General features: G+C 31.3%; 2 protein-coding genes across 2 annotated transcripts; both read left to right on the top strand.

Annotated features, from left to right (window-relative positions):
- Positions 1-3692: 3692 nt before the first annotated feature.
- Positions 3693-5298, top strand: LOC112705191 (serine/threonine-protein phosphatase 7 long form homolog). Its single transcript, XM_025756038.2, has 4 exons — positions 3693-3755; positions 4289-5013; positions 5108-5189; positions 5239-5298. The coding sequence occupies exons 1-4, from the start codon at positions 3693-3695 to the stop codon at positions 5296-5298; spliced, it is 930 nt and encodes a 309-aa protein (XP_025611823.2).
- A 16894-nt stretch (positions 5299-22192) lies between these two features.
- LOC112706813 (phenylalanine ammonia-lyase) lies at positions 22193-25568 on the top strand. The gene is made up of 2 exons (XM_025758315.3): positions 22193-22731; positions 23756-25568. Exons 1-2 carry the CDS (start codon positions 22337-22339, stop codon positions 25521-25523), a joined length of 2163 nt encoding a protein of 720 aa, XP_025614100.1. The 5' UTR covers positions 22193-22336; the 3' UTR covers positions 25524-25568.
- The last annotated feature ends 269 nt before the right edge of the window (positions 25569-25837 follow it).

Raw genomic sequence — 25837 nt, forward strand, 5'->3', positions numbered from 1 at the left:
ATTATGACAAAAATATTGGATAAGAAATTTTAAGGGTGATTTTCTTTAACAAAATGCATTTCTTAGGAGTAAAATTATTATACATATGACAAAATTATTTATTGGTGTTCACTTTAATTTTTTCTCTTTCTCTGATAATATTTAAAAAGTATAACAAAAATATATTCAAAACTATTACTCAAAAATTGGATTATATATATATATATATATATATTAGTTTCATATTTGCTTTACTTTCTCCTCTTAAGTCTTAATACATATTTTGATTCATTGCTGTAAACTGTACTACTTCATCTAAGAAATTGTAACTAAATTCACATACTTTCAATACTTGCATTTGTGTTGGTTGTCTGTGTACCTTTTTTTATATTATAATAATTTTGGTATCCATGTTAATCACAACAATAATTTTTAAAAGGACATATTACTAATGAAGTATTTTTTAAACAAAAAATAAAGAGTCTTATTTATTATTCAACAATACATTTTAGATTTTTTTGCCAGAGACTTATTTAATAATTTTTTAAATAATTATGTTATTTTAAATTGAAAAAATACAGATGTGATGATGTCAGAAATTCAAATAAAAGATATTACACTTGCAAAAATTGAAGATTTGCTCCAGTCAAATGGCAAGTCATTGAAAAAATATGGTAGAATGTTATATCCTTCAGAAAATTTGGTGTCTAGCTTAGAAGACAAAATTATAATGGAAGAGTTGAACTTTAACGTTAATGCTCTTGCGAGTGAACTAGGTGGGTATTTATAGAAGCTAATTGATGAACAAAAATTTGCATACGATCAAATAATTGGTGCTGTTATCGGTAATATGGGTGAACTTTTCTTCTTATATGGTCAAGGTAGTTGTGAAAAAATATTCTTAAATGGTCAACTATATCATGCTCAATTAGGTCTAAAGGAGGTATAGTTTTAAATGTTGTTTCGAGTGAGATTGCTGCACTTCTGTTACCTAATGAAAGAACTGCATATTCAAGGTTTAAAATTATTTTGACCATAAATGAAGATTCTTTGTGTAGCATTAAACAGAAAAGTCCTCTTCCAAGGTTAATAACTAAGGCCAAATTAATCATATGGGATGAAGCTCCAATATAAGTAATTATTGTTACGAAACTTCAGACAAATGCCTCAAAGACATCTTGAGGTGCTCAAATTCGTATAATGCACATTTGCCATTTGGAGGTAAAGTTGTTATTCTCGAAGGAGATTTTAGATGTAACATCCTAACCTTTAGCACATCATGATCGTACCAAAAGTAAGGAGTTACTAACCTGTTCTCCTTATTTACTATTTAATATTGAGCCTTTAGGTTGATATCGCGTTTCAGTTTATAAGAAAATACCAGAAAATTATTTGTAGTAATTCAAATCACACAATTATTAATAATAATAAATGCTATACAAATGAATTCAATATAAAACTCAAATACAATACCTATCCCTCTGGATAAAATAAAAACCCTAAAGCAACAAGGGCGAGGGAACTCTATAAAAATAACAGGAATCACAAGTAAATCTACTAGTCGTCTACATCTTCTAACTGAATCTTCGAACCTGTGTCACTGAAAGGGTGAAAGATTTTGGGGTGAGAACAAACCACACGTTCTCAGTAGGGAATGGGAATGCCGAAAAGTAATGAATTTAATACAAATAATTAACTTACTTAGTAAAACTATTTTGTTAACCCTTTGGAAATACTTTTATTTCTACTTTAGATAAATACTTACTTTTCTTTAAATTTCTAAACTCAAAAGAAATTTTAAATATAAAACTAGACACCTTTTCTGTCTCTCAGCTGCATAGTTAATCCTCAGTCAAATGTCAACTCGTAATCACTTTAAAACACTCACAAACAAATAGTGCAAGCAAGAGATTCAATTCAATGTACAAGCAAGTCACAACAAGACAAACAATACAATCACAAAGTAATAAAACAAGCAAGCACAATCAAATGCAAATGTGTAAACAACATGATGCATGTCTATCCCTAACGCAGGCCATGAGCTCATGTGTCGGTTGTCTACCCGCTCCCGACATTACCCGGATACAAGTCCCAGATATGGCTTTCCAGATGCATCAGTGTGCTTATAAGTCGTACGGCTAGGCCGCATCAGTGTGACTTTCCAAATCAATAAGCGTACATTTGGAAAACAGTTCTCAGTGTGTGGGCATCCCCACTTTACATTTGGCACTAAGGCCCAAACAATGTCACATCTGCTCTCCTGTGGCAGAGATTCCTTTTCTTAAAAAAACCAAGCTCAAAACAACACTTAAAACAAAATCTCTCCTTACAAAATTGGATTTAAAACATTATGTTTTTCTTAATAAATCTAGTTTAAAAATAGAATACACCTTTTCTCAACTAAATAAATCTCAAATAATTTAATTTTCCAAAACCAAATCTTTTAAAATAACTTTTCAAATAAAACCTCAGATTTTATAAAATTTCGGCAGCACTTCCCCTAAAACTCGGGTTTAGCCACCCTTTTCGGGTCCCAACTGAACCATTTTCAACCTTTTTTCAATCAAGAAATCAAATACAGTCACAAACACAACTCAAACTCATCATTCAGTCATTTCAAACAATCATAAATTATTTACAAATACCCACTAGACTTTCTTGGCATTCATAGTTTAAAAACAGTTAATTTCAAAACAAAATCCCCTACCTCCGTATGAAATCAAAACCAACAAAAGTTTCGAAAAAATTTTCTAACCAAGCTGCTGAAGAGAAAAACGTCAAGAATCGTCTGTGCCTCCTAGAACTCCAATTGGCCGAACTCAAGAGGAAGGGGAGCTATATTACCGTCAGCTTCCACTTATCAAAAGTGACGCCAATACGTAGAAGAAGAGAATACAAACACTTTTACCGGATTAGATTTTTTATTAGAGTTACGGATCCCAAGAAATCGAGACTAAAAATTCACGGTGCCGTTGTTCTCTCGTTCTCTCTCACTCACGACATTCTCTTCATTTTCCTTGGGAAAATGATTCAGTATTGGTTGGAGAAGGAATGGTTAATGAAACAAGAATGGATAGTTAGTGTTAAGGTGACACATGGATGACACACATGGAAGACTTATGTGTCATTGATTATATATATATATATATATATATATATATATATATATATATATATATATATATATATATATATATATATCCATTTTTTATTCTTTCATTCCCTTAAAGGCGGAAATTATTTTTCATATGGAAAAGTAGTTGGTGTTTTGGGAGAATATTGGAGGATGGGGAATTACCGGGGGTGGAGCAGCCCGTCAACACGCAGAGGCGTGTTGATCCTGCAACGGTGTAACGTGTCTCACCACGCAGGGGCGAGATGACGCGGCCAGCATGCATTTCTGGCATCACGCAGGGGCGTGGTGAAGCTGGTGTGGCAGAGTCTCGATGCACCATGAGAGGGGGGGCGTGCTAGAGCTGCTGGCATGCAGGGGACAAGTCTCACCCCGATAAGCAGCGTGGTGCATTCTCAGCTCTATATATATGAACGAAGCTTTTGTCACAATGAGTAAAAAAAGAGTGTTAGTGAGGGGAAGGAGGGAGATATTCACAGAAGCGTTCTTCCAAGGATGTAGTGCTGCAGCCTGCTTCACCGTGGAGAGAGGGGGAAAAATAGAAAGAAAAAAATATATTATTTTGTTTTTATTTTTAAGAATGGTTCGTGATTATAAAGTTCCGGAAGAACATATTATAAATTATTTGGATCATCCAATCTATGTAAGTTGGTAAATTATATTTTTATTGTGTATTTTTATTTTTGTTTTTTTTTTGTTATTTAATATGTTTAAATATAAATTTTTTGTTAATTTTAAATTAATTTACTGTTATAAAAATATTAAAATAGAATATATACTTTAGTATTCTCCATACAAGGATTTAAAATTTTTTTTAAAAAATATTTTCTTACGAAAAAAATACAAAAATAATAAGTATTAGACTACATTATCCATACGAGGATTTAAAAATTTTTTAAAAAAAAATATTTTTTTACGATAAAAATATAAAAATAATACTATAATAAAAAAAAATAATATACATTATGTAAATAAATATTTATGTTGAACAACTTCAAAAGTTTAGTACATAATTGTTAAAGTAATAAATAAATAAATATTAGAAAAATATATATATATTAACGTTGTTATTATTATTATTAATCACATGCATTTTATAAATCCATTTATTAATATTTGTTTATTAATAAATGAATATTTATAAGTAATATAACAAATATAATTTTGTTGATGCAGCCCAACAGAAATTTGTTGGTGCGTAAACTGGATCCACCACAGAGTTGGAACCCGAGGGTCGAAAACTACTTACGTGCCACCGGATTCTACCAGGTATCTAGGATTCGGATGATAAGAGGATCTCACTCGTTGTTAGCTGCTCTGGTTGAAAGGTGGAGGCCGGAGACTCACACTTTTGTGATGCCGGTGGGTGAGGTTACAGTGACATTGGAAGATGTCGCACATATATTTGGCTTACCAATTGATGGAGAGCCTGTGAGTGGATGGACTGACAGTAGTAGTGATTTTGTTCAGAGTCAGAGCATGGCAATATTTGGCCGTGCCCCGGAGTTCAGTCGTAATTCGAAATCCTATATAAGGCTTGGTTGGGTTCGGCGTGTCAGAGATGAGGAGCCGTTGGACACTGAGGAGTCCATAAGGACATATGTGAGATGTCAGATTTTCTGCCTGTTAGGGTCGACCCTATTCACAGATAAGTCAACCGCATACGCCCATGCGAAGTATCTACCATTGCTTCGCGATTTCGAGCGGATCCATACTTATAGTTGGGGTTCAGCATGTCTCGCTCATCTTTACAGAGCACTATGCCGTGCATCACGATATGATACGAAGGAGATGGATGGTCCTCTTAATCTATTGTTTGTTTGGGCATGGGAGCGAATGCCGTGTATTTCGCCTGTACCGAGACATATCCTTCCACCTGCTGAGATACCAGTTGCCATGAGGTAAATATTTATGGTTCTTGTCGGAGATTATATTTATTATGCATGTTTCAGTTACGGTTACTTACATAAATTTTTTCACTGTATCATGTTTCAGGTGGAGTCATTCGGAACGGAGTACAACGTGGTTAGAGAAGACTGTTGTGACATTTAGGCATGATATAGACTACATGCAGGAGGTAAATATTTATGGTTTTAATGAATCCTAGATGCATACATTAATGTTAGGGTTATGACATTCGAACTATCTGTGGCAGTTTGAGTGGCGGCCGTACGAAGTATTTTTAATGAAGTATTTTTACCCCTTGCGCCTCTTCATTCCCATTGTACAGTGGACGTGTTTCTATCTGGACAACTGACCCATGCATCTTCTGAACCATAACCAAGAGCCACCACGGCAAGGCTTGGTAACTCTCCTCCCAATCACCGAAAACTTTCGCTATGGACTTCTGCTTTGCCAACCAAGCCTTTCGGTAACTGATGGTATAGTTGAACCTTGACTGGACTTCGGCTATTATAGTTTTCACCTTTATGGACGGCTCAGTCTCGACCAATGGCCTTATAGCCTCAGCAACTGTGTCCGAGTCCAACTTGGAATGATCCTGTGAAATCACTCCCGTTGTGCACGTGTGCCTACCGTTGTATCTACGTATCTCCCAACAACCTTTTTTCCGTATCAAGCTGGCTCGGATAAGCCAGTCGCACCCACGCCCATACATCTTGCATTTTGCATAGAACGTTTGTGGCTCAGACTCATACACGTCGTAGTCAACTCCTCTAGCAATAGTGTAACTTCTAATTGCTGCCACGACCGACTTTCTAGAACTGTATTCCACTCCAATCTGGAACTCTCCGTCTTCGGGATCAGCAACGCCTACAGAAAGTGCCCATTATCGTTTGTTAATCAATCCGAAGTATATATTAAAGATAACAAATTATTCGGTCATCACGTACCTATGTTTGAATATTCCGGAAATTCCGGTGCATGCATGGCGTCGAGATCCAACTCACGCATAAAAGGTGGCACGTTCATCGGTTGACTAATCGATGGGTGAACCACTACATTATCAGCTGCTGTCTCAACTCCCACATCACCATCCTCGTCTTCGTCGCCGGCTTCATAAGTGGCTTCGAAGTCCTCTTCGCTGTCACTATTCATTCCCTCGTACACTGCAGCTCTATCATCCTCCACCTCTAAGTCATTTTGAATCCCTTCCGCCACTACGGTTTCAAACTCAACATACAGCTCAATATGTGGTTGTCGCATCTGAGTCTGCCGGTGAATTTGAAACATATTATGCATAGTCACTTCGTCAGTGATTGGCATGGTATCAAACTGTATTAGGCCACCAAAAACTACAACCGGATTACGGTACAGAATTCTGCTGACTCTCATTAACGTACCGTTCTCCATGCTTTGACAGAGACCATTCCGAAGTTCCATAAACGTCATGGTGCATGGAACCACAAACGAAAACGGATTCTGGCACACAAACCTCACTCCCTCATGAGTATTACGTATTATCTCACCGTCGCGATACACTACCAAGTTTGCGGTACCCTCCATTACCCCAGAAACACCCTCAAAGAACACTCATACACTTCCTTAGAATGAAAATGAATCCGTGCACTGCCTTATATAGAGAGTAGCATTCACCACGCCCCCACGTTTTGATTGCGTCAGGCAAATCACGTTCTGCCACGTGTCACAACGCCCCCACGTGCCACGACATCACGCCCCCACGTGATGCATACGTGGACCAACCACGTGCCGCCACGTCAACAACACGCCCCCACGTTGTGCTTGCGTGGCCCATTCACCTTCCGCCACATCATCATCACGCCCCTACGTGATGCCTACGTTGCAATTTCTTCCAGCGCCACGTCATCAACACGCCCCCACGTGATGCTTGCGTGGCCCATTCACCTTTCACCACGTCATCACCACGCCCCCACGTGGTGCCTACGTGGTCTATTCTTGCTCTGCCACCTCATCAGCACGCCCCCACGTGCTAGGTTAGCACGCCCCCACGTGCTGCCACCGTGTCCCACTCATCCTGCACCACGTCACCTCACCTTATACTTGTCGCAGCCACCACGCCACTGCGTGTTGAACTTGAATCCATCATTGGGTAAAATACCCTATTCCTCCATTTCTAACCAAAACACCACTTTACTTCCCATATTAAAATTTTTGAGCCCCTTAAAGGCTTTCGGCCGATGGGAATAATAATAATAATAATAATAATAATAATAATAATAATAATAACTATAAAAATTAATTTAATTTTTGTTTCATCAAATTATTTTTTGATAAATAATTAAATTTAATAGAATAAATAATAATTAAATTAAACTTTAATAATTATAAAATTTTATTTAATTATTATTGTTAAAAAAATAGTTTTCTTAAAAATTATATCTCCATATAATATATTAGTTCATAAATAGCTAATTATTTAATTTTAAAAAAATTCGGGAATTTACACTAGACAAATTTTACCTGTGATTTTCTGAGGTCAAGACAAGATATAATGTAATCTTCTATTAATTCTTCATATTTGTGGCATAACTGTAAGGTTCTAAAGCTTACAAAAAAATATGAAATTGTCACTAGGTGAAAACAACAACATACAAGAACTCAAAAATTTTGCAGAACGGCTACTCAAAATTGGTAATGGTTTGGCTGGTGATACAACAAATGATGAATCGATCGTTCATATACCATCTGACATTTTGGTTAAGAACTCTGAAGCAGCTTTGGATGACCTCATTAATTTTGTGTATCCAGATATGTTATCCAATTTATCCGTTGAAAATTATTTTAAGGATAGAGCAATTCTTACACCAAATCTGGATTGTGTCACTGATGTCAACAACAATATGACTGCAGGGTTACCTGGACAAGAAAAAATCTACTTAAGTTTTGACTTTGTGTGTGTTGAGGAGAAAAATATGGAATTTGAGTTAGATGCTTTCTTGCCGGAGATTCTAAATAAAATAAATTGTTCAGGTCTACCACCACACAAGTTGGTTGTGAAGGTTGGCGCTCATGTTATGTTGCTGCAAAATATAGACCAAACTAATGGTTTGTGCAATGGAACGAGAATGCAAGTTAGAAGAATGGGAAATCATGTGATAGAATGCAAGACTTTAACCGGTAATAAAGTTGGAAGTATTATTCTTATCCCAAAACTGAATCTAATTCTAAATAATGAAACATTACCGATCAGGTTTCAAAGAAGACAATTCCTAATTATTATGTCATTTGCAATGATAATAAATAAGTCTCAAAGACAAACTCTATCGAAAGTTGGAATATACCTTCCAATGCCAGTTTTCATCCGTAGTCAATTGTATGTTGTATTATCAAGGGTAACGAGTAAAGATGGTCTGCGAGTGCTGTTGCAAGATGACGTGCACTTGGAAGATAACTGCACGATGAATGTGGTATATAGAGAAGTTTTTGAGAGCCTATAATAAAAAGTTAATAACGAAATATCTTACTTAAACTTATTTATTAAAATTTATTACTATCTATTAAAAAATTGACAAATTCTAGGTGCTAATGCATAATGCATTCTTATTGTACATTAATAGCTTGAGATTATTAAAATTATCATAAAAATTCATATTATTTTATTCTTCTGATAAACAATTTTATAATTACGTTAATCATATAATTTTATATACTAACATTGATATAGTGTTGTTTCAGGTATATATTTTGCAGGCATCAAAGGATAATGTTGAGTTATTATTCAATGAGTTTAAATTATTTATTGTTTATTGCATAACTTTTTGCATTAGGATTCTCTATTAATTTGTTGTTCATTTTGAGGTGATTTTGATATGTTCATACTTCACAGTAAATCAATATATAAAACTTTGTTGGTGAATTTAAGTATTACTAGATTATTTATGGTCACATTGAGTATATATATTTGATTTATTGAAAAAAATAGATTATTAATATTGGTTAATAACTATTTTACAGTTAATACAATTAACACTGTATTAAAAAAAATAATACATAGCATGTTATTTTTTTATTAATTAAAAAATTATAATTTAAATTAATTTTAACACAACAACTTAAAATTATAATTTTAATCTTATCACATGAATAACAAGAATTATTACACTTGTATTAATATATGATCACATTTCTCTCTCTCTACATGAAGATGGAAAAGAACATGACATGTTTTTTTTTTTTTTTTTTGGTCTTGGACATGACATGTATTTATGTCTATTTTCGAAGGTGGAACCCATGTTTTTTTTGGTCCCTCTATCCACTGTTGTATGGGAAAGAACAAGAAATTCAAGTTTGGGCAAATATATATAATGGCGTGTCCGTCTTTAATGTAATAATTTAAAGTGGGTGCTGTTCATTGTTTTGTTACTTTCTCACCCTATTTCTCTTAGCTTCTTTATGTTAGGTTTGTTGAGGTGCCTAATTTATTAGCTGTGTTCCTTCAATTCCTAGCTGCATTCTCAAATCTCTATTCTCTTATTCCATGTTTTTCGGTACATGAACAAAACAGATTCCTTGACAAAGATATTATATGCTTGATATTCTCAATAATCTTTTTAGTCAACCAAAAAAAAAAGGAAAAAGAGAAAGAGAGGGAAAGGATCGGAAGGGAGAGAAAAACAATATTGGCTAAACATTATTAGTTGAGAAAAAGTTAATTTCAAAACTTCTTTACATAGATAAATTGTTAACATTATAATAAATTTGGGCTGAGTTTTTTAGATATGATTTGGGGTGTGAGTTATGCTGGGATATGATGATTAAGGGTGATTTACACTGTTATGACGGCGTTGATTTTTTGGAATTTTGGGAGAAGAAATCGGGGACACCGATTTGAAGCTGGGAGGAATCGGTCTCACCGATTTGTGTGAGGGAGAGGTTCATGGGTGTGAAATCGGTGCCACCGATTTGTGGAAAGGAGAGGCTAAGGGAATTTAAATCGGTGCCACCGATTTGCGGGTGGTGGAAGACATTTGCTAAGAGTGCAGTAATCGGTCCCACCGATTACCGGAGGCAGAGAATTTTATTTTAATCGGGGTGCACCAATCGGGCCCACCGATTTGGAGGTGCAGCGGTCGGTCCCTCCGATTTGCCCTTATTCCATACAAATAGCGGATGCTGATATTACAGAAGCTCCATTTCTTCCTCGTCAGCTAATGTTCATCCTCTTCTCCTCTCTTCTCTTCTCTGATTCTTCTCCTTCATTTTTGTAAAAAAATTTCTGTGAGGTTGAGAATAGTTAGTATTATGGATGATAGAGTTGTATTGAAAATTTATTATTACGGACAGATCTTATTACAAACATATGAGGGAGTTCAATTTGTGTGTGAAAATTCGTTAGATGTTGTTGTTCCGTTCACATTGTCATTTGAGGAGTTAAAAGGTGTGATTTGTGAGAAGATAGATTCTCAAAGATGTAGGAGAATATCGTGTATTCTGTACAGGTATCCTTTACCTGTGTTTGGTGGGTTTGTTCAATTTCAGACCAAGTATGTGATGGACGAAGCAAGTATGCAGGAAATGTTTTCAATGTACATGGAAAATCGCCACCGAATGTCGTGCATCGAGTTATATATTGAGTTTGAGCAATCTGAAGCGGACCGTAACATTGAATTGGAAGATTATAATAGTGAAAGCGAAGATGAATTTAAAAGTATGAGATCGTCGGTCCAGGTGAGGACGAAGAAGAAGCTGGCGGCGCCATGAACGCATATGTGGCGGAAGTTGCAAATGCACTAGCAAGCCCGCATCCGTTTCAGGAGCCTTCTTTCATGCGGTCGTTGGATTTGGAGGCTATGCACGCACCGGAGTTTCCGCAATATATGAATCCAGGTGCATAAACCTAGGTAGTTATGTGAATCTCTGAAGTAGCAGATTGATAAGTCAGATGAGTAATGTATGTGATATGTGACCAGGCATTTGTGACCATAGCATTTGATTTTTTTATTAATTAATAGTTCTTTGTTGTGAATGATATTTAGTTGTTGTCTAGGGTAAATGGAATAGCGAAAAATAAGACTATAACGATCTTACATAGTAAGCCCTAAACCCTAATGAAGCATTTATTACTGTTGCTGTATGCAGCCCCTCCTGTTGTGGCGGATGGTGAGTTCACAGTGGGGATGGAATTCAGTTCAAGGGAGGCAGTAATCAAGGCAATGAAAGATTATACCATCCGGAGAGGTGTGGACTATCGGGTATATGAGTCGGAACCGACGACATTCTATGCAAAATGTACAGAATATGGGAATGGTTGTGACTGGTTGATCAGGGTAACCAAAATGCAGAAGAAGTACTGTTAATAAAATCTAAAATTATCATTATTATTATCATTAAATAAGATTATTAAAAAATAAAAACTTATATAATTTGGATCTCCAAGATAATTAACAATGTGAAGCTTCGGTTGATTTACTTCTTTGGTTTTCCTTTTTTTGGCATTTTTCTTCAAAATTTTCAACTGAGGTAATTGTGGTCCAACAATGGTGAAATGGTGGGATTGAGTGGGGTTGAGAGGAAGCAGAAAGGGAAAGTGTTTGTTGAGAGTGAAAGAGAAAGTGTTGGAGGATGAAAGAGATAGGGGTATCCGGATTTGAGTGGGTAACAACGCATAAGGAGTCACGGGCCAGCTGCATGTGCGACGCGTGGCAAGTAGATCACCAATCAGTACCACCGATTTGCGCCCCTACCCTTCCCTGAAATCGGTCCCACCGATTTCTATCTCCCCCATCGGTACCACCGATTTTTTCTACAATGCCGTCACAAATTCGTCAAACACTCCAAAATTCCATAACGCTGCCAAACACCAGCTTCTTCCCCATATCAAAATTAAAAAACTCAATAAATTTGCTATAGTATATTAACAGTGATTCCTTGAGAAGAAATGAAAAAAAATATTTAATATTATTTAAATATTTTTTTTTTACTTTTATACTTTTATTATGTCTAAGATTATTTTTATAAAATAATAATCATGTTATATATAAAAAAAAATCAGTTACTAAATTAGTTATTTATATAAAATATATATTAAATATAAAATATATTTTATAAATAAATTAAATAATATATATGTATCTATAAATATATAATGAGTGATTTTTTATATGTACGTAAAAAAAAATTTATTATAAAAGTGCTAGTAAACAGTAGGGATAGAATGCTTTATATACTGGGAGAAAAGTAGGTGAAATGAATGGTATAAGATAGTTGTCAAAATTAAATGGATTGGTAGGGGAAAGGTAGGGAAAATTGAATGATAGAGCGCAAGCGTTCTCGTGTCAAAATTTAAAGGATAACTCAAAAAATAAAAAAATAAAAAATAAAAAAGAAGGTATAGATAAGATAAAGCAAAGCATGCATGATAATGACGAAGGTGGTGTGTGACCTAAATAGAGAATAAAAAAGTCAATTCAAACGGCAGTTATGTGGTGATGAGTATGGATTATATTGTTGGCGCCTTGTGCATTATATATTTATGCACCAACCAAATTGTAATTTACGTACAGTCGACTTCACGTGAAATTAATAATTAAGAGTTATTAGATGATTTAATTGATTTGACTAAATTTTTATCTAACGACTTTTAGCTATCAATTTTATATAAAGTGTAACTGAATTTTTACCTTCTTATATATATATTTGCAGGTGATAAAGTCTTGGCATGAAAAAAAAAGTTGCATACATTTTTTATTTTTATTTTTTATGTTCTATATATAAATAAATAATTATTTGTTAAAAAAATTTTGAACACAAATCGGATGGTCTAATTTGTGAGGGAGGAAAAATTGGATGGTCCGATTTGTACTTTTAAAATTTTTTAATTTTAAAAACAAAAATCGGATGGTCTGATTTTAATATTAAATTTTTTTTAATTGTTTAAAATACAAATCGGACGGTCTGATTTGTGTAATGCAATTTTTTTTTTATTTTTTAAATACAAATCGGACGGTCCGATTTGCTCTTGACACCACAACTGCATAAAGCACCCATACACTCCATAATCCTGTCCTACACTATTCCTCCTCCCATATCTAAATTAAAAAGTGGCGTAATTTAGAGGAGAAAAAATAATACGGAAGTTCATGCAAAAAATTATCTCCATATAGATATTTCGTATATGATCTATCTTGATTCGGGAATAATAATAGGTAAATATGACAAATGAATAAGAATATATATATATATATATATATATATATATATATATATATTTAACTTCAATAAAAATCAATACATTTTGCACTAAAGTTAATTTTATCGTGGCTAATTCAAATTTTATGAATCATAAATGATTTGAAAATGCTATCTCAACCAATGATTTAAGAATATCAACCCTTGCAAAAATTTGTTATGGCTGTATTCGAAGTATTGGAACCATAATTATAGGGGCACTAACATGCACTCTACTTATAGATATTTAATTTAATTTATTCTGGTTAAATAGGATTTTTAACTCGATCTAGATAGAGTGCGAGTAGAAGATTGATTCTCAATTCTATTTAATCAGTTCACATTTTATATATGTATTATATATTTATATAAAGATATTTTGTATCCTACAAATAAGATCAAACAAGTATAATCATCCGTGCCATGCACGTGAGAAGATTGAAATTATAATTTTAAATTATTTTTTAAAAATTAATTTAAATTATAATAATTTGATTAATAAAAAAGTAACATATTATGCATTGTTTTTTTTTTAAATTCGGTGTTAATTGGATTAATTCTTAAATAGTTATTAATCGGTTTTAATAATGTACTTTTTTCAATAAATCACACATGTATACTGAATGTGATCATAAATAATATAGTAATAATAGTTAAATCCACCAACAAATATATTAGCTATATTATCACACTATTAAACAAATTAAATATAAAGACTATTAACACTTATAAATTTATAAAATCGTACTTTCTTTTATTCGTGCGAGGGTTTACTTGTCAAATAAATTTAAAATATAAACAAAAAATATTTATAAGATGGACCTAGCATCACTTGAAAGAATCATGGAAAATAATCAACTTATCTTATCATCCATGAGAACCATTTCTACATAAGTCGTCTTGTTCTTGTCAAATTTGTCTGGGACTTTCCATAACCTTATAATTCTTGCCTTTATTTTTTAAACTTTTTCATTACATAATCTACCGTACCATAGGTAACACTGTTGATAGAATCGTAATTAGTAGCCCTTAGGTATGAAAAATAATAAACAGAAGAAAATTTATGTCCAAGGTACGAATTTTTTAAATGATAAATTAAATAATTGTAACAATTCACTATTACTCCTTCTCTCTCTATATATATACACTAATTATACACGGTAATAATTAGCAAATATCTTCAATGGAGATACTTACTACAGTTAGGTGAAATTTATTTCATTATATTTTATTAACCTTTATGATTAATTCAATAGAGATACTTACTCAATATATATGTTATCTACATTAATTATATGCCAATGTTTTTAGAAAAAGAGCTAAAAGAGGAGATATTTAAATATATATAATATCATTGCTATATAGGAAGTAGGGCTGTCAAACGGGCTAGTCCGGTCCATTTAGGCCCAACCCATTAAGCCAGTGGGTTAAATGGGCTAGCCCGTTTAAGCCCACTTTATTCGCAGGCCAGAATTTTAATTTCTAGCCCGGACCGTTTATGGTCAGTCCAATGGGTTAAACGGGTCAGCCCGTTTATCATTTAATTTTATTTTTTGAAAAATATTTTGACAAAAAATACCACTTTTAGGTCAAAAATCTTTAAAAATAATATTTTTTTAGCTGATAGGTCTGATTTTCAGGTCGAATTGAGAGAAATATCAACTAAAAGTACTGATTTTTTTGAAAAAAATGTAAAAAAAAATAAACGGGCCACCCATTTAGCACACAGGCTAGCCCGAAATTTAAACGGGTTTAATTTTAGAGGTAAAGTCCGTCCATTTAAATGGGTAAACGGATTGGTCCGATGAGTTTAGTCAATTTTGACGGTTCTAATAGGAGGCATACATAAATTGATACATTTTTTTATTATATTATACAACTTAAAATTGTAGTATCATGTTATTATTAATTCTAGATACTTGCTATAATTATATCAAATTTAATTATGACTCTAAATAAATAAAATATATAACATTCAATATTATTTTTTTCTTTTTACATTCAATATTTACTGTAAATATAAAAAGTAAGATAATTAATGAAAAATATGAACAGAAAATAAAATATATTAATTAAAATTCAATTTGTTATCTAATTAATCTTGTGTTCATACGATAAAACTTTATGAAAATGTTATGAATCACAAACTTTTTTTATTCTACATAAAAAAAAACACTATACGAAACTTTTAGTCGTACAAAAATAATTATAAGAATTAATTATTGATGTTGATATTAATCACAATTAATTATTGATATCCTATTTTTTTAAATATATTTTACCTTTTTTAAAATATAATGCATGTACCATGTAGACCTTTTATTATTATTATTATTATTATTATTATTATTATTATTATTATTATTATTATTATTATTATTATTATTATTATTATTATTATTATTATTATTATTATTATCCACTAATTGATATCAAAGTAAATAGGTCACTATTAATATGTGCATCAACTATCTTCTAATAAAATTATTATACTTAAATGTAGATTAGAACTATATCAATTGATATAATTAGAATGATTAAAAATATCAAGGTTGCGAGAACCGGACCAGTCAATGAACCGGTGAGGTTACTGGTTCAATAGTTCAATGGTTCGACCGAGGTTCAACCGGGGTTCAATCGGTTTAATTAAATATTAAATAAAATTATTAAAAAACGTAAAAATAATTTTAAATATATTAATTTAATAAAAAATCGTTAAAAAACCGTTAAAAACCGGCCGGTTCGACTGGTTTACCGGTTAACCGGCCAATTCGACTGGTTTACCGGTTAACCGGCCGGTTCGACCGGTTTTTTGCTAGCCGGTTTTTGAGCTTACCCGGACCGGTTAATTGACCGGTTCCCGATTTTTCCGGTTGAACCGGCTGGTCCGGTCCGATTTTCAGAACCATGAAAAATATCGATAATTGATACGTAGTTTAATAACGCATTGAATATTGATTATAATTAATTAATTTATATAAATTATAATAAATTGTGAGATTTGAATGGCTAATCAAATTAATTAATTGATATAATTAATTAATTATAATTGATTTGCTTTGACGAATTAAATGAAATAGATTTGGAAACACCTCAAGAGCATGCCACATCAGTTCTATTATTAAATACAAAAATTCTATTTTTATATAATAGAATAGAATAGAATAGAATAGATAGATAATAAAGATATTTTCTTAAATTAGTGTAATTATACATTATTCATTAAATATTTATTATAATATTGTAATATAATTATAATAAAAATATTTTTATAAAATAAATTTATTTAGAGAAATATAAATTGGTTATTAATGGCCGGTGCCATTATCATATAATTATCATATTATATTATTATTATCATTATTATTATCAATATAATTAAAATGATCAAAAATATTTTCGATTGATAATTGATAAGTAGTTTAATAATGTATTAAATATTGATTTCATATAACTATAATAAAGATATTTTCTTAAATTAGTATAATTATGTATTATTGCTTAAATGCTAATTATAGTATAATTATAATAAAGATATTTTTATAAAATAAATTTAGAAGAGAAAATAGTGTATTAATTTTGGCGGGAAAATAGATTCACGAGGAATCGACACCTCACTTTCATTAGTTGGAAGAAAACCCAATTTTAGTATATTAAGTATATATATATATATATATATATATATATATATATATATAATTACAAACAGTATGAATTTTTAATGCAGATACTAATTGCTACTAATAGAAAAAAAATTATATAAATAGAAATTATTCAATCAATTTCGTATGACAAAACAATGGTTAACAAAAAGTATGGAATCTTTTTTTGACATACGTATTATGCCATACATATAAATTATACGGGTTATTTTATAACTTCATATATATATGTATAACAAAGCAGTTTAATATTATATTTTATCTATATTAATTATATGTCAAAATTCTGAAAAAAGAGATAAAAGTGGAGATATATAAATATGTATAATATTATTGTTATATATGAAACAGTTTTATATTACTATAATTATAGAGACTTATTATAATTATATCAAATTTAATTAGACTGTAAATAAATAAAATAGGAAACAATCAATACTAATTTTTTTCTTTTTATAGTCAAAATTTACTGTAAATATTAAAAATAAAATCACTAATGATTAAAAATTTGAGTAGAAAATAAAACTCCATAAGCCAAATTCAATTTGTTAACTAATTAATTGGATGTCCATATAATAATAATAATAATAATAATAATAATAATAATAATAATAATAATAATAATAATAATAATAATAATATTATTATTATTATTATTATTATTATTATTATTATTATTATTATTATTATTATTATCTATTGACTAAAACTGTGAATACATACTAATAAAATTATTACATACGAATGAGAATTAGAATTTTACCAATTATATAAATTTAAAATTATTATTATTATTATTGAATAATGATGATAATTCATGTGATAATGAATATTACCTATAAAATATCTAAAATTAAATAATATTCAACAGTAATTATGTAACAATTATAATTCAAAAATTACTATATATGAAGTCACGTGAATGATTATTATAATTGATATAATAATTGCTATAATTGCTACATATTCTCAATCTTATAGGTTGTATCAATTTAACTATATCAATTATATTCAAATTAGTAGTCAATTATTTTTATGAAAATTCTTACTATAATCAGGTTATACTTATGAGATTATCTTGTATTAATCGTTATAATTAATTTAATAAAGATATTTATTAAGTATATATGTTATCTATATTAATTATATGCCAATATATATTTGTAAGAATGAGTTTAAAAAAGTGATACATAAATATATATTAAAATATTTTTAATCTATAAATAAGATAGAATTGAATTTATATAAAAATCTCAACCCACTAATAAAATTAAAATTAAACTTACACTATCCATTATCACCCTTACATAATTATTTTGATTTTTTTCCAATCCTAGTGCTATATAGCATATGACTGATATGAGTTATCGTTAGTTGAATTGCAATACAGCTATACAATATTACTATATATACACAGTACTCTAAATCTAAAAATGCAACTTGCATTGTTACCTATGGTTTGAAAAGGCAAGAAAAATAATAAACAAAAAAACATGAGCTAGTACATGCAGCGGAAAACGACCAAATTAATTTCAAAATCACCACTTTTAATTTCAAATAATGATCTATTTTAATCATAAACATGGCACAAGCATAGCTTTTGAAAGCGTAAAAATGAAATACGTCTACAATACAATGTGCCAAACCTTGTTATGGTGTGTAGATACGGATATGAATATGGAACACAACACAACACAAAATACGTAAATATGTAAATTTAAAATTTTTATAAGATAGGGAGAGACATCACACACATATATATATATAAAATATACAATATTTTTTAAATAAATTATAATGATATTTTGATATTTTATTGATATTAAAATATAAATTAATTTTTTAATTTTTTTAATTATATAAAATATTTAAAATTTTATTTTAACAATTAATAATATATACTATTTTTAAACTCATTTTAAAAATATACGTTAAGAATTAATTAACTATGTTCAAACGTATTCAGAAAAGATTTTTTTATTTTTTTTTATCAAAACATAGTTTGGACATACAAAATACGGGTGTCAAATAAGTGTCAATGATTATCGTGTTTAAATAAAGACGAAATTAGATAAAATATTAAAAGAAATAACAAATATTTACACAATAAAATAAAACTAAAATAAAATTTTAAAAGAGTTTAAATTAAAATTTATATATAAAAAATTAAAATTAGAGGAACTATTATTTCCTTTTTCTATTTACATAGCACCGCTCCTGTATTTAAAATATATCAGATATATTGATACAATAATTCAGATAAATATCCGTACTTCATAAGTCAGCCAAGAATAATTGACAAATTCAATGACCATTTAGTGAAGCACTAAAAAAAATACAACATGAACATTTCGAAACAAAAATTTGATTTGGCAATTGGGTTGCTTCTTCAACCATATAAAAATCAGATAAAAAAGGGTATAATGTTTCCGACTAATATCAATCACGCATTTAGACAGTTCAACTCAAATTAACTTCTAGATTCACGCTACATGTTACAAATTGTCTAATTATATACTATCAGCTTGGTCAAATCATATTTAAATTTAGACTTTCTAAGTGCGTGAAAATTTTGGTAGTTTCTATTTGACGTGCGCCAACCTGAAATTTATTTAGAAGTTTTTTTCACTTCCTTTTTCATAGTAGTTACTAGTATAATGCTTTGTAAAAATATAATGTAAAATATCTGAGCACTGCTATAGAGTATTGATAAATATTTAAAATTTTGATAATCTATACCAAGGAAAAAAATTAACATCTAGGTTAATATAATGGCGATATGATGTACTATAAAAAAAATATTAATAGTAGAATGTTTTGAATTTTCAACAAAATTATCAATTAATGAAAAGCCATCCTAGCCATTTTCTTTAATCAGATAATTTTGGCAAATAATTATTGTTCTTTTACCCATTTCGATCCCTGTCCTATAACTATTGACTATTGCATCTTCAGCAAGGACTTTGGCTTTGTCAGTTTGTCCCATTTCTCTGCATTATTTTAGCTTAGTACATCATTGAGTTTTCCATCAATGAAATTCAGCTAGGATCCTTAGGGTGAAAGAAAAAGGTTTTTAAGGCATTCATGCATGAACTGAAATTATTAAATTTTTTTAACAAATGTTGTTATCCTCTTTTTTTTTTTTTTTGGGGGGGGGGGGTTGGGGGATGTTCAAGAACTAGGTTTTTATTAATCGTTTTTTTTTTTTTTTTCCTCTTTGTTGGACAATAAATCGGGTCGGGTGATTTTTTTTACCGAATAAAAAAAAGAGACTTTGTGTGGGACTGGATGTGGGCATGTGGCGGTGTAGGAAATGTTGAAATTATGAATTTGGGCCTATGCTATTTGATTAAAAAATGATAATGGACCGAGCCCCATTTGGCCCAGATACTAAAACAAAAATTTTCAATATAACCAATTTAAGTTCTTTTAATTAGCGTTTGTTTTTAAAGACCGAACAGAACATGACATTGAGATAGAGACAATAAGATAGAGATATTAAAAATTATTATTTGTATGTTGTATTTGAATACGAGATACTAATATAATGTACAGTATTATGTTTGGATACGCATGGAAAATACTAAAATATTATATGAAATTACTAAAATAGACATGTGATTCGAAATTTTCTGCATCAAGTACAAACTAATTTAATAGAAAGTGAGAGTAGAACTTGAAAAAAAAACATTTGAAGGGACAAAAAAATTTAATAAAAAATTATATGATAATATTTATATTAAAATAAAATTTATAAATATAATTATTTTATTTTTAAGTTTATTATTAATATGTAGGAATACATATGGTTAATATTAACAAAAAAGATAAATCCAAGTTCGATTAATAAAAAATTTCGTTTAGGTTAATAAGTTAAATTAATTTTAAATAAAAAATAAGTTTTAAAAAAAATCCATTTTTACATGAAAAAAATAGCTTTTACACATAAAAATTTATTTTTATTTAGAAAACCAAACCTTTTTAATCTAAAAATTGATTTTTCTTTTCAAAAAATTGATTTTTTTAAATTATATAAAATCAGTTACAATTTATAAATTATTTTTTAATATTTTAAAAGATTAATTTTACCTTTGATAATATTTATCTTTAAAAAATTTTAAGACTAATTATTTTTGTTATTATTTTTATTACAAATCAAATAATATAATACAATGTTAAAATGATATTGAAGTAAGAACGATAAAAATGAATGAATTATCCAACCCAATAAAAAATTCTATAAAAAATATCTATGGACAAAAAGAAAAAAAATCATAAAAAAACTTCGTGTTTCTCCTCCAAATTCCGTATCCATCATTGTCCTACAAAATTATAAAAAATTGTCTCAGACAATGTGTTTAGTATCCATGTCTCTACTTTCAAACACTTTTTAAAAATATACTGTCCATATTTTTATGTTCTGTCTCCAAAAACAAATGCTACCTTAGTGATATCCGTCAAAAAAAATTAAAAAAAATTAATGTAATAGTTAATTCACTAATGCGTTTAAATAAATATTGAAAATTAAAGTATTGTCTTGTGCAGATGAAGTTTGGCGCAAATGATAGATTTATTAGCTTCCATGCAGTTACATCAAGGTTCAAAACATGGATTTAACCCATCTAGTGAAATATAGAAACTCATATAGTTGTAAGTGTGTGGATGAATGTGTGTGTTTGTAATATAATACTTAAGATTAGAGTTGTTCAATTTATGTAAAACAAAAAAAATCTTTAATTTATTCTATTAAAAAATATTATAAAAAAATATTTTTTATGTGAAATGATCTATGAAATATACAGTACAGTTGTAATTAAATGCGTCTTCATGGATGAATCAAATTTATTAATGACTGCAATCTGATAATTTTTTTTTCTTTACTGAGAATGAAATTACAAATTTATCGATGCCTCTTCAACACTTAATGCACTCACCAGAATTTAAATTCGAATACAGCATATTAAGAGGCATAAGATTTAACCAGTTGAGTTAGGCCTCAGTTGCAATGAAATTACAAATTTGGTTACCGGTGAATAATATTTTACTTTTTGGGCTTGCCACCAGGCCCACATTGGCAAGACTCTTTTCTGCAAGTGTATGAATGGCAAACATGTTTGTCTCATAACAACCACACCCAAGGTTCAAATCTTAACTTATATTTTGTTAGTGAATAACAAATGTGAAATGATCAGTAAATTCACGTTTCCCTGGATTCAAGGGGACGGGGCATATATGAATGAATGTTCCCCTTTCCCATTGCTTTTGTTGCTCCCAATTCAACATCAAACTCCTCCTTCACTTCTCATGCATCCCTCGTTCTCCCTTCTCTCCGTACCCAACTCTCTTTCTCTCTCTCTCTCTCTCACTCTTACATTATATATACAACACATGCACAATGTTTCTAATACTACATTCACTATTTACTTGATCTTTTCTATTTACGTTGTTGTTGTTGATGACGATGGGGAATCATGGAGAGAACGGTAGTAACGGGGAGGTGGCGAGAAAGGAGAAGGAGGCGGACGCTTTGAAGTGGAAGGAGGCGGCGGAGGGATTGCAGGGGAGCCATTTTGAGGATGTGAGGAGGATGGTGGAGGACTACAGGAAGAGGGTGGTGAGGGTGGGAGGGGAGAGGCTGAGGATTGGTGAGGTGGCGGGGGTGGCGGTGGGGAGGGGGAGAGGGGTGGTGGAGGTGGAGGAGGGGGCGAGGGAGGGAGTGGAAGCAAGCAGTGAGTGGGTGATGGAGAGCATGCGGAGAGGGATAGACTGTTACGGCGTCACAACTGGCTTTGGTGCAACCTCACACCGGAGAACTACCCAAGCTGTTGCCCTTCAAACTGAGCTCATTAGGTATATCTACTATTTTTGTTTTGTTATATAACTTTTCTTTTCTTCGTAAATATTTTTTCTTCTTTTTTTTCACAAATTTAAAATAAAGTTTATACCTCGTGTAAAGATTTTCCCTAAATTAAGGAGGAAAAATTCTTGTATAAATACAACTTCAACGCTTAATATTTGCACATAAATAACACACAACATTTCTATTAATATGAGTGTATTTCAATTACAATTAGTGAATTCTAATGTTTTTTAAGAAGAAGAATAATAACGTTACTTCCATTTTTTATAACGTCAAGTCTATACATTCATTTTCTTTTTTTTTTTCATTATATGTTTATATGAATTTATAAAAAGTTAACTATTAAAATCAGAGTGATAATATCTACTCTACTATTTCTGTTTCTTAATGTATCAAAATATAGTGTGTCTAGAATTATACTAATATAAAAATATATTTTTTAAGGATTTATCCTTATGGTAAAGCTTATGTCATTGTCAAGAACTTAAGTTCTCTTATCTTACTTACAAGCTAATTATAAAAACATTGAAGTCACATTAAAATTTTGTTTGTAATAATGATGTATAGTCAGCAAATATTATAATTTTGAGCTAGTATTTAGTTAACAATAATTCATCCATATTTACAGTGATTTACATTTAAATATATAATTTATATCTATATTTATTAGAATTTATATCCACAAAATCAATATAATTTACAATTACATTTATCAAAATTTACATCCATAAATTAATAAAATTTATTTATTAAAAATAATTTAGTGTTTGTCCTAGCCAAATACCACCTAAAATTACTAAAAACTTTTGGCCCTAAGAATTACTACTTTGTTTAACGTTTGATTCACAAATAAAGTGTCGTGTATTTCATTTTAGTATATGATGGGATTAGGGGAATATGTGCATGATGCATGAAAGTCTTCCTAGCCATGGCGTGAGGGTATTATGATGGTAATTGAAGTGGTTATGTGAATGGCTTTTGTTAAGAAAAATGTGATTGATTTTTGTGACACAGGTTTCTGAATGCTGGAATATTTGGGAATGGCAAAGAATCATGTCATACTCTGCCACAAAGTGCAACAAGGGCTGCAATGCTTGTTCGAATCAACACACTCCTTCAAGGCTACTCTGGCATTAGATATGAGATTCTAGAAGCCATTGCAAAGCTCCTCAACAATAACATCACACCAGTAGTGCCATTGCGTGGCTCAATTTCCGCCTCCGGAGACTTGGTTCCGTTTTCATACATAGCAGGACTACTCACAGGAAGGCCTAATTCGAAGGCCTTCGGTCCAAATGGCGATACACTCACGGCCGAACAAGCCTTCAATCTAGCCGGCATTGGTAGCGAATTCTTCGAGTTGCAGCCTAAGGAGGGTCTTGCACTTGTCAATGGAACTGGTGTTGGTGCTGGTTTGGCTTCAATAGTCTTATTTGAGGCCAACATCTTAACCATCTTATCCGAAATCATGTCTGCAATTTTCGCAGAAGTGATGCAGGGTAGGCCAGAGTTTACAGATCATTTGACTCACAAATTGAAGCATCACCCTGGTCAGATTGAAGCAGCAGCACTCATGGAACATATCTTGAATGGAAGTGCTTATGTTAAATCAGCACAGAAATTGCATGACACTGAGCCTTTTCAAAAGCCAAAGCAAGATAGATATGCTCTTAGGACTTCGCCGCAGTGGTTAGGACCACAAATTGAAGTGATTCGTTTGTCAACCAAGTCCATTGAAAGAGAGATCAACTCTGTGAATGACAATCCCTTGATCGATGTTTCAAGGAACAAGGCTTTGCATGGTGGCAATTTTCAAGGTACACCGGTTGGTGTTTCAATGGACAATACAAGGTTAGCACTGGCTGCAATTGGAAAACTCATCTTTGCACAAATGTCTGAGTTGGTCAATGAGTTCTATAACAATGGTTTACCTTCAAATCTCTCTGGGGGGCAATGTCCTAGCTTGGATTATGGATTCAAGGGTGCTGAGATAGCCATGGCTGCATATTGTTCTGAGCTTCAGTATCTGGCAAACCCAGTGACAAATCATGTGCAAAGTGCGGAACAACACAACCAGGATGTGAATTCATTGGGGCTGATCTCAGCTAGGAAAACAGCTGAAGCTGTTGAGATATTAAAGCTCATGTTTTCAACCTACTTGGTTGCTCTATGTCAGGCTATAGATTTGAGGCATTTGGAGGATAATATGAAGATCACAGTTAAGAACACAGTGAGCAGAGTAGCTAAGAAAGTCCTCAATCTAAGTGTCAATGGGGAGCTTCATCCTCATCCTTCAAAATCTTGTGAGAAAGATTTGCTCAAAGTGGTTGATTGCGAGCATGTCTTCACCTATATTGATGACCCCTGTAATCCTGCATACCCTTTGATGCAGAAACTGAGGCTAGTGCTTGTGGAACATGCATTGATGAGGAGTAGCAATGGCTTGAAAAGCACGAGCGCGACCATCTTTGCAAAGATTGGCGCTTTTGAGGAGGAACTCAAGAAGGTGCTGCCCAAAGAAGTTGAGGCTACAAGGGATGCTTTTGAGGAAGGGAATGCAGTAACTCCTAACAAAATTAAGCAGTGCAGATCCTATCCAATCTACAAGTTTGTGAGGGAGGAACTGGGAACAGAGTTTCTAACTGGAGAGAAGATTAAATCCCCTGGTGAAGATTTTGATAAAGTTTTCAATGCAATTAACCAGGGTAAGATAATAGACCCAATCTTTGAATGTCTCAAGGACTGGGATTGCACTCCTCTTCCCATATGTTGGAGCTCCTGATAGGCCTTACAAGAAGTAGCTCAATGTTTATTAGTTTGATGATTACCATGATTTTCCTTGGAGATTAGTATGGTATGCATAACTGTTTCCTTTAGTAGTTATACTGAGAATTTTATTGTAATGTATTTTAATATAGAATTTTAAGGTGGAAATGATTGTCCACAATAAATGATTGTCACAATGTACTGTATTTAAATATAAAATCTTAATTGTATACATTGAAAAATGTCTCTAATACACTCATGGCAATAATTCTCTCAGTAGTTTGGTGCACGTTGCAATCTATTCAAAACCATCCACAAGCGAACAAGACC

This window comes from Arachis hypogaea, chromosome 8, assembly GCF_003086295.3.
Source record: "Arachis hypogaea cultivar Tifrunner chromosome 8, arahy.Tifrunner.gnm2.J5K5, whole genome shotgun sequence".
NCBI lineage: Eukaryota > Viridiplantae > Streptophyta > Magnoliopsida > Fabales > Fabaceae > Arachis > Arachis hypogaea.